At 38.3% G+C, this 14,650-nt stretch overlaps 3 protein-coding genes across 3 annotated transcripts; 2 read left to right on the top strand and 1 right to left on the bottom strand.

Moving 5' to 3' along the window:
- Positions 1-2,111: 2,111 nt before the first annotated feature.
- Positions 2,112-4,215, top strand: LOC5503822. The gene has a single exon (XM_001624710.3). It carries the CDS (start codon positions 2,180-2,182, stop codon positions 3,485-3,487), a length of 1,308 nt encoding a protein of 435 aa, XP_001624760.3. The 5' UTR covers positions 2,112-2,179; the 3' UTR covers positions 3,488-4,215.
- Positions 4,216-4,622: 407 nt separating this feature from the next.
- On the bottom strand, positions 4,623-7,895 carry LOC5503817 (dynactin subunit 1). The gene is made up of 5 exons (XM_032372040.2): positions 7,689-7,895; positions 7,246-7,354; positions 5,798-5,868; positions 5,386-5,472; positions 4,623-5,290 (listed from the first exon to the last, which is right to left on the bottom strand). The coding sequence occupies exons 1-5, from the start codon at positions 7,828-7,830 to the stop codon at positions 5,034-5,036; spliced, it is 666 nt and encodes a 221-aa protein (XP_032227931.2). The 5' UTR covers positions 7,831-7,895; the 3' UTR covers positions 4,623-5,033.
- Positions 7,896-8,003: 108 nt separating this feature from the next.
- On the top strand, positions 8,004-14,170 carry LOC5503823 (EF-hand domain-containing family member C2). Its single transcript, XM_001624711.3, has 14 exons — positions 8,004-8,161; positions 8,256-8,343; positions 8,724-8,824; positions 8,911-8,981; positions 9,091-9,394; positions 9,488-9,844; positions 10,352-10,490; positions 10,726-10,891; positions 11,147-11,363; positions 11,914-12,149; positions 12,540-12,734; positions 13,212-13,378; positions 13,505-13,554; positions 13,823-14,170. The coding sequence occupies exons 1-14, from the start codon at positions 8,120-8,122 to the stop codon at positions 13,898-13,900; spliced, it is 2,211 nt and encodes a 736-aa protein (XP_001624761.2). The 5' UTR covers positions 8,004-8,119; the 3' UTR covers positions 13,901-14,170.
- Positions 14,171-14,650: the final 480 nt, after the last annotated feature.

The following is a 14,650-nucleotide window of genomic DNA, read 5'->3' as shown; positions in this document are numbered from 1 at the left end:
AGCGTCACAATCAAGCCAGAATCGTTAAACACCCCAAAATGGGATAACAGTTGGCAGAATTTAATAAGTCAACCTAAAAGACAGGTCGATCAATCCCGACAAACATTGGTGTAGAAAAAAAAATGAAATAAGCGAGGCAAAAGCAAGTATCACATGTACAATGCGATGACCGGGGCAATATACCGAGCATAGAGAGCTCTTCAGAAAAGTGTAACTAGATTGTTATCTTATTTCTCTGAATACTTGTTACGGCCGGGGTACCTATGCTAAAAAAGGTTTCATTGAACATATAAATGCAATGTGAAAAAGCAATTCTTAGACCGAAAAGCGCCATGTTTTTTTAAAATGTAAATCGTATCATAAATAAACACATAAAACATCAAGTCCCACAAGACAGACACACACGTCTTATTTTCAGTTGAGACTGGACTCTTCAAAATTTTAGAGCTTTTTAAAGCTGGAAACGTTCTTAACGATGAATTTGAGTGTGTGCAGACCTATAAATATTGTGTGTGTGTGTGTGGGGGGGGGGGGGGGGGGCAGAATACAGAAACAGGAAAATATTTAGGGTGACGGCCACGCCCCTACTTGTCATTTCTTTATAATTTTCGAAGATATTGGAGGGTGCCCCACTCCCTGCTATGGCTCTGTATTAAGGCTAAAGCACTTGAAATTTTGAGAGTTGTCTTAAAAAGTGGGTTAATATTTCCTGAAATGTACCATTTTTATTCAAAACATCAAACTCACCCATGTTATCTGTTTGGTATTATTTAATATTAAAAAGAAAAAAAAGATATTGCACTTGAGAATGGAATATTTTCCTGAACTTTTAAACCTACAACCCTCCAACCCACCTCTCCCTTCACACACACACACCGACCGACTCCTACTACCCCTGTTCCAGGTGTCGATATTCCCCTGGAGCCAGAGTATCAGGCGATTTCATTTCCGCGGTAAAATGGCCTGACATCCGGGCTAATATTCTCTTGCATTTGGAAGAATATAACGAGATTCATGGTGCCGGTTTTAAAACAGCCATTTGAACATCCCCGATTTGTCATCGGAGTTGCACACCAGTTGCCTAGTTGTTTTTCGACAGGAATTTATCATGTGTAGATCAATGAGTGCACGAGACCGCTGTATTTGTTAACTCCAATGAGGACAAAGTTATTACTAATAAACCTTGATGGATAATCACATTGTTTATCCCATTTTTACTTTATAAAACGCTCTATTTTGTATAATTGCATTTGCCGATTGCAAGGACGAGGTTTGAAATACAGATCGAATGTTTCTATAATGTTTCTATAATTCTATTATAAATATATTGCCCAAATCCTTGCGTTCTTTAACTAAAGTAGTACATCCAAACTGATACTCGTAATCTTCGTCTTAAATAAGACTTCTTTAGGGCAGACTCTCAATTTATTTTTGCTTTATGTGCATCTAAGCACTCACATGCCTTCCAGGGGAGAATCTCGCCTTTTGTTGAGGGGGGTGTTTTACCTAATGGCAAAATAGGATATTTTTTTCGTTTCGTTGACTTTCTGGGCTCTTCGCCTGGGAGAAAACTAAGGTACTTTCCTTTGTTTATCGGAGGACCCCTCCCCCCCTTCGGGAAATACCTGATCCTCCGAAGATGTTTAAATTCTAAAAACCAAAACCAAAATTGTTTTGGTTAAATTGTTAAACCTGAACGTTTGTGGTCGGATCAAACCCCTAATCCTATTATCGGATAAAATTGTTTATGCGAGACAGGAGATAATCCTCGTTGAAATCACGCATTATCTTTAAAATGGAGGCAGTTTATTTACCCCGGGAGGTAAAAACATAGCTAAAATTACTATACGGGTTACAATAGGGAGATTCCTTGTTTAGCGCAATTTTTCGTTTAAACTGATTGCCTTAGATATGCTTCAAGGACGGTAGGAACGGAGTTTGTTGGCTAAATTCTGGAATAAACGTAGCTCAGATTAATCAAACACGGAGAGCGCGTCGCAAACAAGGCAAATTAGATGTTGAAAAGTAGTGTTTTTATTTTTATTTTTAGAATTTAGCCTAACAACCTCTGTTCCTGTCGCCCTTGACACTTTTATGCCAATTCTAAAGGTGGGTAGCCTTTGTATAAGGCGCGGTTACCAATAAAGGAAAATGGCGGATTTATAAGTCGGCTCGACAGATGTACAAGTTTGCAATGTTTTTGCGCTTTCTTTCCGGAATTACTCTTTCTTTCAATACTATTGTTGTAAAATCAGTTCGTATGAGTAACATCTATCACCTGAAATACAGCAATGGGGAATACGTCGATTTCTTAAATAGTAAAATACAGAAGTGTTACCTAAATTCAGCTGCGCGTAAAAAATTAGAGAAGATACACGCAAAACGAGAAGACGAAATGGTTCGATCCCAGGAGCTTCTCCGAAAACTCCGCAAGAAAAAATTGGAGGGCCTGAGTCAGAATCCTCTACCTTTGGATGTTCAGTTTGGTAAAAAACTAAAACACATGACCCACATCCGTAGAATTATCTCATTATTCCATGTCAAGAAACACAGTCAAGAAATGAGCCTTGAAAATATGGTAACAATGCTAAAAATTATTTCAGGTTTGTTTGTTAGCCACCCCAAACAAAGAGAGTTGTTACTAGGGAATGAATTCCACTGTCAGCTGCTCCAAGAAATTATTCAAAGAGTTGTTTCTTCGTGTGATCAATGTACAGCGAGCCAGTTTTGCGACTCGTTGGTTGCCTTGGCAAGGCTGGGAGACAAGAATATGTCAGCGTACTCAGAATTTGAACATGCAGTTTTGTTAAATGGATTAAGGCAGTTCAGTCCTGATGAAATTGGTCTTGTTTGCTGGGGGTTTTCCAAAGCAGGATACAAACCTATCGATTTGTACTCAAAAGTATCTGCCGAGGTGGAAGCTAGGGAAATTGTGGTGTTTTCAACAACAAGCTTATGCCAGATTGAATGGGCATTTGTTGAGAAGGGGATTACGGCAGACAGGCTCCTTCTGAGAATTGGAGAGGAAGTTCTCTCAAGGGACTTTGCCAGCTTTGGGCCAGAAAACTTGGCAATGCTTGGGTTTGGTTATTCATTAGTCAATATTGAACCAGTCTCTAGCAACATTTTGAGGCAAATTGAAGCAGAAGTCAACACTAATCCAGAACTGAAAAAATTTCCAACCTACGACTTGGTCACAATCACTTCAGCTTTGCTAAGAGCACATAACCTTGATAGGAAGACGTTTAGAAAGCTTGAATCAGTTCTAGTTACTAGAAGAGATTTTTCTGAAACAACTCCTAAGGAACGTTTAGATGAGTTGTACTACCTGATAAAGGCAGGACCATTTTTCCTGGCTGAAATCGCTAAGATCCTGGAAACGGTTTTATATCCACATGTTTTAAATTCTGTCTTTGATATTTTTTACCGGCCTAGGCGATCATGGAAAGAGAAAGTTTTGAAACAGTCCATTTTTAAAGTTTACTAGAAGATAGTTCGAGTATTATGTGACGATTCAAATATGTACTGATTCCAAACTGCATTATAAAGCATACACTGAAGGTATATTTTGATCATGCCATCTCAATGCAAAGCATTAACCAAGTAGAGGGAACAAAATGTAACTCCTCTAAGGGAGTGGTCATTAATTACTGGGGAGGGAGGGGGGGCAGCAATTTTGCAAAACCCTTTGGCCCCGCCCTCAACCCAAATCCAAGCCCAAAAATTTTGACCACCTAGACCGGGCACCCAAAAAAATTGCACCCCGTCCCCCTTCCACCACCACCACCTCCACATTTTTATATTCAATAATTATATCTCTTTAAAACCAAAGAGACTTGATATGCATACTGAGTGTAACTGAATATAACCTTTACTAAAATATGGATCAGCTAGCATGGCAATTTTGTTCTATTTAAGTATGAATCTTCACTTTCGCTAGTTCAAGAGTTGCACAGAGATAAACAACAAATACCGGCGTTGCTAGAAAACGACTACGCCATCGACGACATTAACAAAGACATTCTAGGTTTCGCAAAATTTTAAAGTATTCGTTTTGTTCAACTGATTAGAATGGGCATCTTTGTCTGTCAACCATGAGAGGGATTCTCAAAAATTATATGTATAAAGACAAGATTAGTATCTGAACAATATGAAACTAGATATACAATAGTAGGAAACATTGTGAACTAAATAAAATTTACATTTGAACAATGACTCTATTGCTCAGTATTATGTTAAAACCAGACTTAAATTCGGCACCCAAAAATTGTGACCCCCCCCTCTAATGACAGCCCAAAAAAATGTGACCCCCCCTAAATCGGCCTAAAAAACATAGTCCCCCCCCTACATATTTGCCCCCAACTAATAAATGACCGCTCCCTAAGAAATTTAATTTTAAGGACAAAAAGCTAAAAAGCACTTGGAAAAATCACAGCAGATGGTTTTCATCTTGTCATTCCTTTTTGTCTCCTCACAACTTTAAAAGAGAAATTGTTTAATGCACATATTTATAAAAAGGTGAAAATTTTAATCTGTCACGCCCAATGCGAATATTTTTAATGCCAAAAAAAAATCAAACTTGGCATACAGTAACTAAGCCACAACAACACAAAGTCACAAACTTTAATTTACCAATATTTATTTTACACACAAAAAAATCAAGTTACAATGAAGATCTGGAAAAATAAGTGAAAAGCTATAACACAAATAATATTTGTTCTTTATGATACATTGTGAAAAAGTTTGTACAAAAAGCTATATCTTAAAAAAACTAGAACTGTATGTTTTAGTTGTAATGGGTGATTTAGATCAACAATGCAGCAACAAAGATGCAGGGTTCTACCCAGTAAACAAGGGATTTCAAGATATCACTACAAGCTATTGCATAACAAATATAATTTCATGAATCAAATGTCCTTTTTTTTCAGAAAAGAGGTATCCTTGGAGCCACAACATTGTTTTGTTATGACCTTTGGTGGTGTGAGGTTTTTAGTAAAAAAATGCTGTAGTGAATGGAAGCAGTTGAAATAATCTCAAGACAAACTACTGTATCTTGGGATTGAAGTTCCAAAGTAGTTCTGCTTCATCATTCTCTTGAGTACAGGTCTAGGTACACCACAAGGTGGAATTGAGGGGGGAGTAATGAAGGGTTCCCTGTGCTTGGATCCATATGGGTTGCTTGGTTGTGCTGTTTGGGGTCTTTGCATTGTGGCTGGCTTGATATGTGCTCCTACAAGATGACTTTTATGGAACTGTCTAGATCTGGACCACAAGTTGTCTTCTTTTCTCTCTAGTATTTGATAAAAGATGGAATGGAATACATTCACTGTAAGCAGAGTAAGGTTATGTAGTATAATCGGTTTATAAAGAATCAATATTGTGTACCCTTAAATAAAGTCTTGAGGTATGAAGATCTGACTACTGGTTTGCCTCGTTCAATATTGTCTGGGTGATCTACATCAAGTGACAAACCTAAAATATAAAATAGGCACATTACTGCTGTTCACTTCTAACATAATCTACAGAACTTAAAATGATGGGGTTTGGGGGGGTTTCTACATGACAGGCTGTGACACATTTTCACTTTTAAGCCCCACTAACCCACACAATGCTGGGCGTAAATAAGGAGCCAACCATATCAATATTAGTACTCATGTAATCATACTTTAAAGCATAGTTAATATACAAATATTGAGAGAAGTTGAAGTAAATTTGTACAGGGGAGACCACCCCAGTATCATCTGACCCCCATTAGAAAATTAATTTTCAAATACAAATTTAACTATGTTGTGTTTACCATTCATTTTCTTGAAAAGCACTTCATCAACACTAGAATTTGGAGATATTGTTCTGTAGCTGTTGAAGACACTGTAACAAATTTCAAATTTTTAATATGTGAAAAAGCATAATAAGCTATGTACCTTTAGTCACATTAGGGCATCAGCGGCACTCAGGTCTTTTGACTTTAGAGTGAATGTGCAGAACATGATCTTGCATCAGGGATGAGGGAATTTTTCAATTATTTGTTATTATTTATTATATATTATTTTTTATTTGATTTCAACATTTATGCTTATTTACCAGAACTCAAAGTGAAATTAAAAAAGACGGCATTTGAGGTTGCCCCATAAAGTAAACAAGTTTCTACTACCCTGGTACTGCAGTGTACTTTCTAAAGCAGACTCAAGAGGGGGAGTACCCTGGGTACCAGAGTCTTGAGCTTCTTTCGTTTACTATGGGCCCTTTACAGACTACAAGAAGCGAAGAGACCAGACGGATTATGGGTGATGGATAGTGTTTGCAAGTTCCTTGAGTACAGATTTTGTACTCAGAAGCTGATTGGCTGGCAATCACTAATCTGCTACTAGGCACACGCTGATTCGTCTAACCATGACACATGAACTAGGTTGTGATAAAATCTGTTTTAACATACACGCAATGCCAATGGCTACTACTTACTAGAGTAACAATAGAAGAATAAATTTCAGAAACCCTAGCAACTAAATTTCCAGACATCAAACAGTTAAAAAAGGAAAAGTAAGAAGGGATAGTAGCATTTATTGAGAGAAAGGACTTGTTTGCTATTCTTCCAACGGGGTGGGGAAAGTCTTTGTGCTTCCAAGGGATACTGTACCCTTGTTGCGTGTTGTGTTAAACTCGAAAGGATTGTTGAACTTCTCAGCAAAACCTATAGTAATTTTGTTTTCAAACCCCTTCAAACCCCTCTTCGAATCGCATATCAAGGAACTTAAGAACGTTGAGGGAAAAAGGCATGTTGATTCTCAAGCGACAATGTGGACACTAAAGGTGTTTAGGCGGGTGAATATCCATTTGTGTTCACGAGTTTAGAGGCAATTTGACTATTTGTAAACAGACTCTGACAGCATACGCGCTGGAAGATGACATCATAATCCACAAAGCAGTTTTTCGAGTAATTTGAACCGTTTGTAAACCTATCCGTGATGCCAGAGTCTTGTTGCTTTGCTCCTCATAGTCAGTAAAGGGTGCATAGTAAACGAAGAAAGCTCGAGACTCTGGTTCCCAGGGTAGGGGGAGCTGCCTTGATTGAATGAACGTCTAGTTTTAGCTCTCTGGTTTTAGCTTCAATCATTTCACACAGTAAACCTAACCTAGTTGAATAAAACAGACGAAAAAGGAGCCGGAATAATTTTTAAATTAATAATGATTCTGAAATGGTTCGCTGCATTAAAAGTTGTTGAAGATCTTAGTAGCTAAGACACTTACGATCGTTTGTTCGAATCAAATCGGATGTTTCTTGCTCTAGTAAATATACCGTGGCCGTCTTTACATTTGAAGTACTGGACACCCTTGTGCAACCCACTGTGACTACCAACTAAAAAAAAAAGAACAACAGAATCAGACACATTTGGAAAGACGATAAATGAGTAAACAACTTCAAGCTGGAAAAGATCATCTAAAAAAGTGTAGCATGATGACGGAAATGGTCACAGAAATTTTGATTCTTCACACATTTTCTTGCAAATAAGACCATGTTATTCCGGAAGATACGATAAAGTTGTCAAATAAGGTTTCTTCATTGTGCACTCGGAAATATTTTTCAAAGACAAGGGTATTGGCAATAAAATTCCAATATGCGATTATTGTTGTTGTTGTTAACAAGGAAAAATGGACGCCATTTTCCCGCGATCTTGGCGGCAAATTCATACCTCTATCGTCTAATTCTATGCCTATCCATTCTCCTGGCTTCGCAACTAACATTCCAGTATATCTGACAGCTCCTTTACACACTTCTCCTCTCCATAAAACCTCAACTCGAGCTCCAACGTTGATGTTGTGGAACTGTACCATGCCGCCATTAGCGTCTTTGTCCCTCTCCCCCTCGTGTTGCCCTCGTTCGATGTTAGTCTCGCTCTAAAAAATCTGTTGCTAAGGAAAATATATAGTTTAACCCCTCTCCCCATGGGTTTTGTCGAGCATTTTGTTTGATTTCACACTATACCCCCCTAAGGAATGTTCTGGAGCTAGCCTCGTTTTGGCGACTGTGGTGTTGCTACGGTAAACAGTACTGTTGGAAACGAGGCCATATATTTAGTAACACATTTCCACGGTCAACACTAGTGAAAAAGCGGCTTCTGAAATGGCGCTTCCTTTCCTTCCAGGACAAGTTTTTGACCGAAAGGTAGTTTAATAATTTAAACAAAGTACTCCGTTTCTTAGATCAATCCGTAAAATACGCGGATGTTTAAAACTAATGGGCATTTTTCTTGTTTCAGCTCGGTAAAACAAAATTTCACAAGACACATCAATTCGACTACAGAAACGATGTCTCATCGTATGTTGGTGAAGCAAAGTGCGGAATTGGTGAGTTTTAGTCGTAATTTGACAACTGAAACCTCGATTTAAAGGCCCAAATAGCTACTTCAGGTATTATTCTAGATCCGAAATATTCGCTGGTGGTTTGAAGTACTTTTCTAGCACTAAACATTTCTAATGTAAGCTATTCATCTCGATCCTTCTACATTTCGAACTCCCTGGTTGTAATATGGAGAAAATCTTGAGATATTGATATCCTGTCTGCCGTATTATTGGTATAATGCGTGTTTCCTTTCACAGGACTAAAGATCATTCCAGTCTTTATCAATGCTGTGTTGTAATAAGTTTTTTTTTTATTTTAAAAGGTTTTTTCAGTTTTTTCATTTTAATAAATCGGATTAAATCTGAAATAATTTTTTTCACTCTAGGAGGAGATCCTCTACCTGGACAAAAGCTAAAACCTAGACACAGCCATTACCCCAAAGGCGTTGGAGCCGAGGCCCCAGCTTGGGTTGCCTTTGATAGACAGGTAAGGATAAAAAATACAATAAATCTTATAGAATATAAAAATCTTTATATTTGTTGCACAATGACTGATATTTTATGCATGTTTAGGTTTTATGCTTTGATGCATATTTCCAAGAAGCTGTACACGAGAAGAGAGAAGAGCAGTATCGAATTAGAAAGTAAGGGTTGTTGAATATGTTGTATACTTGCCTGTTTATCCAAAAATGCTCATAGACAGAGGTAGCATGATGTTTGTCAACTTTTCTTAGAATCTTCATCTCATTCCAGATGTAAAATCTACTTCCACCTTGAGGATGATAGCATACAAGTAAACGAACCAAAAGTTGATAATAGTGGAATTCCTCAAGGTACCCTCATTCGCAGACACAGAATCCCTCTCCCTCCCCCTAACGATGACCAGTTCTACACTGTGGAGCACTTCAATATTGGCAAGGAGATTGCTCTGTACTCTCGGATATTCAAGGTCACTGGTTGTGATGATTTTACTCATAACTTCTTGCGCAAGCTTGGTGTCCGTGTCAATAGGCCATCAGAAATCCCTAAGGATCCATACACAGATCATCGCAAACAGGTACATTAATAACTGTCCTTGAAATACTGACCATGAATTTACAGTGATGAGAGTGGCATTTACTTATCCATGTGATGCTGATTTGATTGACAGATGGTGGAGAGCATGCAGCCATTACGTCCTTATGAGAAAGAAGACACCTTAAAGCAATTCTTACAACATGACAGAAGAGTTCTGCGTTTCTACTGCTTGTGGGATGACACAGATAACATGTTTGGAGATGCTCGCGAGATGATCCTGCACTACTTCCTTGCAGATGACACGGTGGAGATCCGTGAGGTCATCCCCCCAAACTCTGGGCGTGATGCTGCACCCATGTTTCTTAGGAGGCAACGGCTACCCAAGGAGCCAACCTCTTTGCGTCAGCCTGGTGAAATCACAGGACGCACTGTCTTGAATGTCTTTGGACCCATGGGACACGGAGGGAGATGGATTCTTGACAGCCTTAAGGTGGAGAATTACACTTTTTAATTAATGCTGAATTATTAGGGAGAAGAAATGTTGTGGCTGATTCAATAGTTATATAAAGGTGTACTATGCAGCCACCATCGAAATCATGTCAAACCCCAGAACTCTGGTTATACTGATTTTTTGTTATGAAGCATAACTGTCAACCCAACTTGGACATCAGATGAAATAAGTAAATATGTGAGAAAAAGCCAAAAGAGCCAATGCGTGTGAATACAGAGAATTATGACATTCTCACAAAAATTAGACTTGTAATGAGTTCCAAAATCTTGTGAAACTCTTAAATGTGGGTGAGTTGACAGCTGAAGGAGGTAAACTGGAGAGTCCAGAGAAAAAAAAACAGTATTTTAAATGTTGTATAGTTAAGACTAGATTCAGCTTTAAAAAAGTTGTAAGATTGTTATTACCAACAGCCATTTGATGCTCACTTTTTTCAGTTCCTAAGATAATCTTAGCCTTGTTTGAAGTTTTCTTTCTCTTGTTCTTCAGACTGGAGCCGTTTATACTGATTACTACCATGATAGTGACCTTACCATCGGTTCAGTCCTGAACATCTGGGGCAGAAAGTTCCAAGTGTGTGACTGTGATGATTTCACCAAGGCTTACTATAAGTCCAAATATGGAATAGGTAAGAAGTGGGTTCTGGTAATGTGTTTGTAGGATTGGAGTGCTGTATAAAAAGACAGGGGATATAGCAATTTGGAAATCAGCTACTGTGTGGTGCTGAGAAATTCAAAACCCAACAAGAGGCCACACTTTACAAAGTCCCTAAACCTTTTCCTGTTAAATGCTATATCATGGACTATTCAATGATTCTGTGCAGTCATGAAATGCTTTCTGATTATATCTTCTTGTTAATTCAGACTCTTTTGAGCCAATCAAATACAGGGCTCCGCCTGCCATGTTCCCACCCAGGGAGGTACCCCCATACAATGGCTTTGGCTCAGAGGAAGATTCCTTGTGCTCTTGTCTGAGTCTCATCCCCAAACCACCAAAGAGGGACTTTATCAAGTTTATGGAGAAAGACAGGTTAGTTATATACTAATAATAATGCTAGCAATGTTATAGAAAAAAACAGAGAAGGGGTATGCAGGAAAAAGCAGTTAGTATCAACTACTGTATAACCCTAAACTACCCTGGGTAGCAACAGTTTTCACAGATAAAAAAATAATCTATTATAATCTAGAACTCAGATTCTATTCCAGTGCCATATGATATGTCAATATATCATTTTCAGACCCTTTTTGGAGTTTTGTTAACTGTTTACAAACCATATTTCTTTAGGCATGGCCTTGAGAGCAATGTTCTCCGTTTTGTTGGTTGTCTCAACACCACACGTCCAATTGACATGGACAGACGATTCATCATCTCTTACTTCCTCTCTGATGACACCATCCTGGTGTTTGAGCCACCACAGAGGAACTCAGGCATCCTTGGAGGCAAGTTCCTGGAAAGAGGGAGCATCAAAAAGCCAAATGCGATGTCCTCCTATGTTGCTCAGGTTAGTTGAGTTAAAAAAAAACTCTATGGACAGTGTGTGGCTTTTGACATATGTTGCCTATAGGTCTACTCATTTGTTTAATTATTTACTATTGGAAAAAAAATAATCCCGAACCATTCAAAATACTGAATAAGATACTGAAACTTGTAGTCACAGTTAGCATACAATAGTATCCATCAAAGCCATCCATGATTGAAAACTATTTTTTCTCACCCACATTATCAGGGCCGTAGCTGGAAGTTGGGCACTGAGGGCATGATTGAAAACTATTTTTTCTCACCCACATTATCAGGGCCGTAGCAGGAAGTTGGGCACTGAGGGCATGTGCCCCCCCTAATATTTTCAAAAATTATTTGGAAATGACAAGTAGGGGCGTGACTGTTCCCCCCTAAATTTCCCTAATGTCCCTGTATTGTGCCCTTCCCCCCACCTAATCTTACGTGGCCTGCTATGGCTCTGATTATTTAGTGTTATGTTGAGTGCATAGAATTTAAAGAGTTTAAAGACTTGATGATATTGTTACTAAAAACAAACTCATATCTTTCCCTAGGATCTGTTCATTGGAGCGACTGTCCAGTTCTTCAAACATGAGTTTATTCTTATCGACGCTGACGAATATGCAGTTGAGTACATGGAGAAACATAGTAATGAGTTTCCTCAAGCCAATGTCAACTACATTTTGCCCAAGCTCAAGAACATTGCAGATGAGAAGTATGAGGAACTCAAAGCTATCTTCGCTGAAAATGATGCTGACAACTCTGGAAAAGTTTCTTTCAGTGCTTTTTGGTGAGAACTGGTGTTTATTATCATTACCATTATCATTATCATTATCCTTATTATTATTATTATCATCATTGCAATCCTGTTCATTAAATCCAAAGACATGAATATTACTACCTTATTAATAAGGCTAGCTTTCAAAATTTTCTTCTAAAATTTCCCCCCGATGGATGGAAAAAAGAAGATATGCACTGGAAATGTGCATGCTGTGATAAAATATGCAAGCGACACTGCCATTTCTTGAAAGAATTGCTGAAATGATGCAATAAAAATGATCTGATAATTTCCTTCGAACTTCTTAACCTTGCCAGCTGTCAAATAGCAATCAGGTGCAATTTGCACCCTATACAACAAACGAAATATACAGTATGCAAATCGTTGCCATCCTCTCCCCAGGACTGTACTTCACAGGTTTGGTCAGTTTCTATCTGAGCACGAGATGCTTACAGTGTCGCGTTATTTCGCTGATGCCAAGGCCGTGGATGATGACCTGCAGATGGTTATAGCTGCCGTCCAGGAACAGCTGAGAAAGGCTAACTTTGAAGACTTCATCGCTATGAAGGAGGCGTGTCAATACGAGGATATGCATGGGTAAGGGATAGATTGTGTGACTTGAGCAGAAATACTTTCTATCGTGGAGCTTTATGTGTCCGCTAGTTTCCTTTGCCAAGCAGAGCTAAGAGACGAGCAACACACAAAGCTCTGCACAGGAGGGTAAAGCTGAAGAGGATTGGCAGTGGTTAGGATGATTGCTATCAGTAGATACAATGCCTAAGACTCCATCACTATGAAGGAAGGCGTGTACTTGTACTTGGCAGTGGTTTGAATGATCACTATCAGTAGATTCAATGGCTAAGACTTCATCACTAATAAGGAGGCGTATCAATACTAGGAAATGCATGGGTAATTGATATGGATGTTTGATATAAAGAGGATTTCCAATAGTTTGAATGATGGCTATTGAGGTCTAATACTTGAGCAGTGAATCATAAATATCATAGAGTAGGGAAAACATAAAGCTAAGAAGTGTACTCATTCATTCTAACATTTTTCATCTGCGTTTCTTAGAACTGGTTTCTTGGAAGCCAAGGATATACACAACCTGTGTCGTCGATTCAACATTCCGGCAAAGTCAGAACTGCTCGACGAGATCCTCGCCCGTGCTGAGCGCAATGCCGAGGGCTTGGTCAACTATGAACAATTCCTACGCCTTTTGAACTGGAGAGACTCGCCTGGTAAGTCAAACACCAAGCGCATTATTTGTTGCAAGGAGATTTTTTTTTTACGATTGCGAAAACGGTCCCATCGATTTCGTCAATTTACAATGTCCCATGTTTCTTATATCACGTTACCTGTTATAGTGAGTGTACAGAAGTTCGTCCCTGTTCAAGCTCCTGAAGCAAGGCCTTCGGTAAGTTTTTAAGTCGTGATTTTCATTTATCTATTTCTTATTATTTGTTTGATATATTTTAGTTATTAATTCTTTTTTTGGTGGTGGGGGAGGAGCGGGGTATTACTTCCGTTTCGAGAAGCGAGAGCTCGTATTCTTGCTACTACAATTTATGTTCAACTATACCGTGAATACTGCACACTGCACAGTTAATGGTCGCCTCTTTTCTATTTCGGTATTTTACTTTTATTATTTCTTGTATTTAGCCATGTTTTTTTCTCTTTCTCAGGAGCGCGTTGGACCCAAGGACCGCGTCAAATTGATCAACTACAAGTCTCTTCTACAACATCTTCTCCAGACAGAGTAAACTTCAGTTTATTATAGTTATTCTTGTACCAATTCTGGAAATTCTTACATAATTCGTCCACTTTTTACCTTTTCTGCTATAAATATCGATAGATAAAGCTTAACTGTTGCTTAAATTTTTATGGAAGGAAGTAAAATACTTTATTTTCTAAGACATCGACTCTATCCTTTAGTTGCGGGACGGAGAATCTTCAAGCTTTTTATACAAACTTGTAAATAAAATATGAATAGTTGTATTAAAAATGGTATATAAAAACAAAATAAACGCCAAGATGTGCATATATTATTGTCTGGTGATTTAAGGATGTCCCAGAGAAGAAGAAAAAGGAACGGTGTTGCCGTAGCTTAAAAAATGTTACCCATCATTTTAATTTTTTATGGGTAAACTTGTTTTTTATAGTTTTTCGGTGTCTTTTACACCCTTTTTTATGAGAACGTCTAATTTTTAGCTGAGGCTGAGTCTATTTTTGGATCATACGTCCTTATTTTCATGTAAATTTCATTGACATAGCACCCTGAAATACACACCTGGCTATTGTTTATAAGATTATTAGAGAGCTTTCCTATCTTGTATTCTGAGGTTCTCGATTTCTGTTTTTGTTCGGGTTTTAATTGAAATCAAAACATCACAATTGCCAAAGAAAACAAATCCTGCTAAACTTGACAACCGAAAACTTGACTACGGCACGAGTTGCGAAGTAAAGACTGTTACACGAGTTGAGATCAATTTATGTTCTACGTCAATTGTCTG

The sequence above is a fragment of the Nematostella vectensis genome, chromosome 9 (genome assembly GCF_932526225.1).
Source record: "Nematostella vectensis chromosome 9, jaNemVect1.1, whole genome shotgun sequence".
NCBI classification, from domain to species: Eukaryota; Metazoa; Cnidaria; class Anthozoa; order Actiniaria; family Edwardsiidae; genus Nematostella; species Nematostella vectensis.
This window is presented reverse-complemented; position numbering and strand designations above follow the sequence as displayed.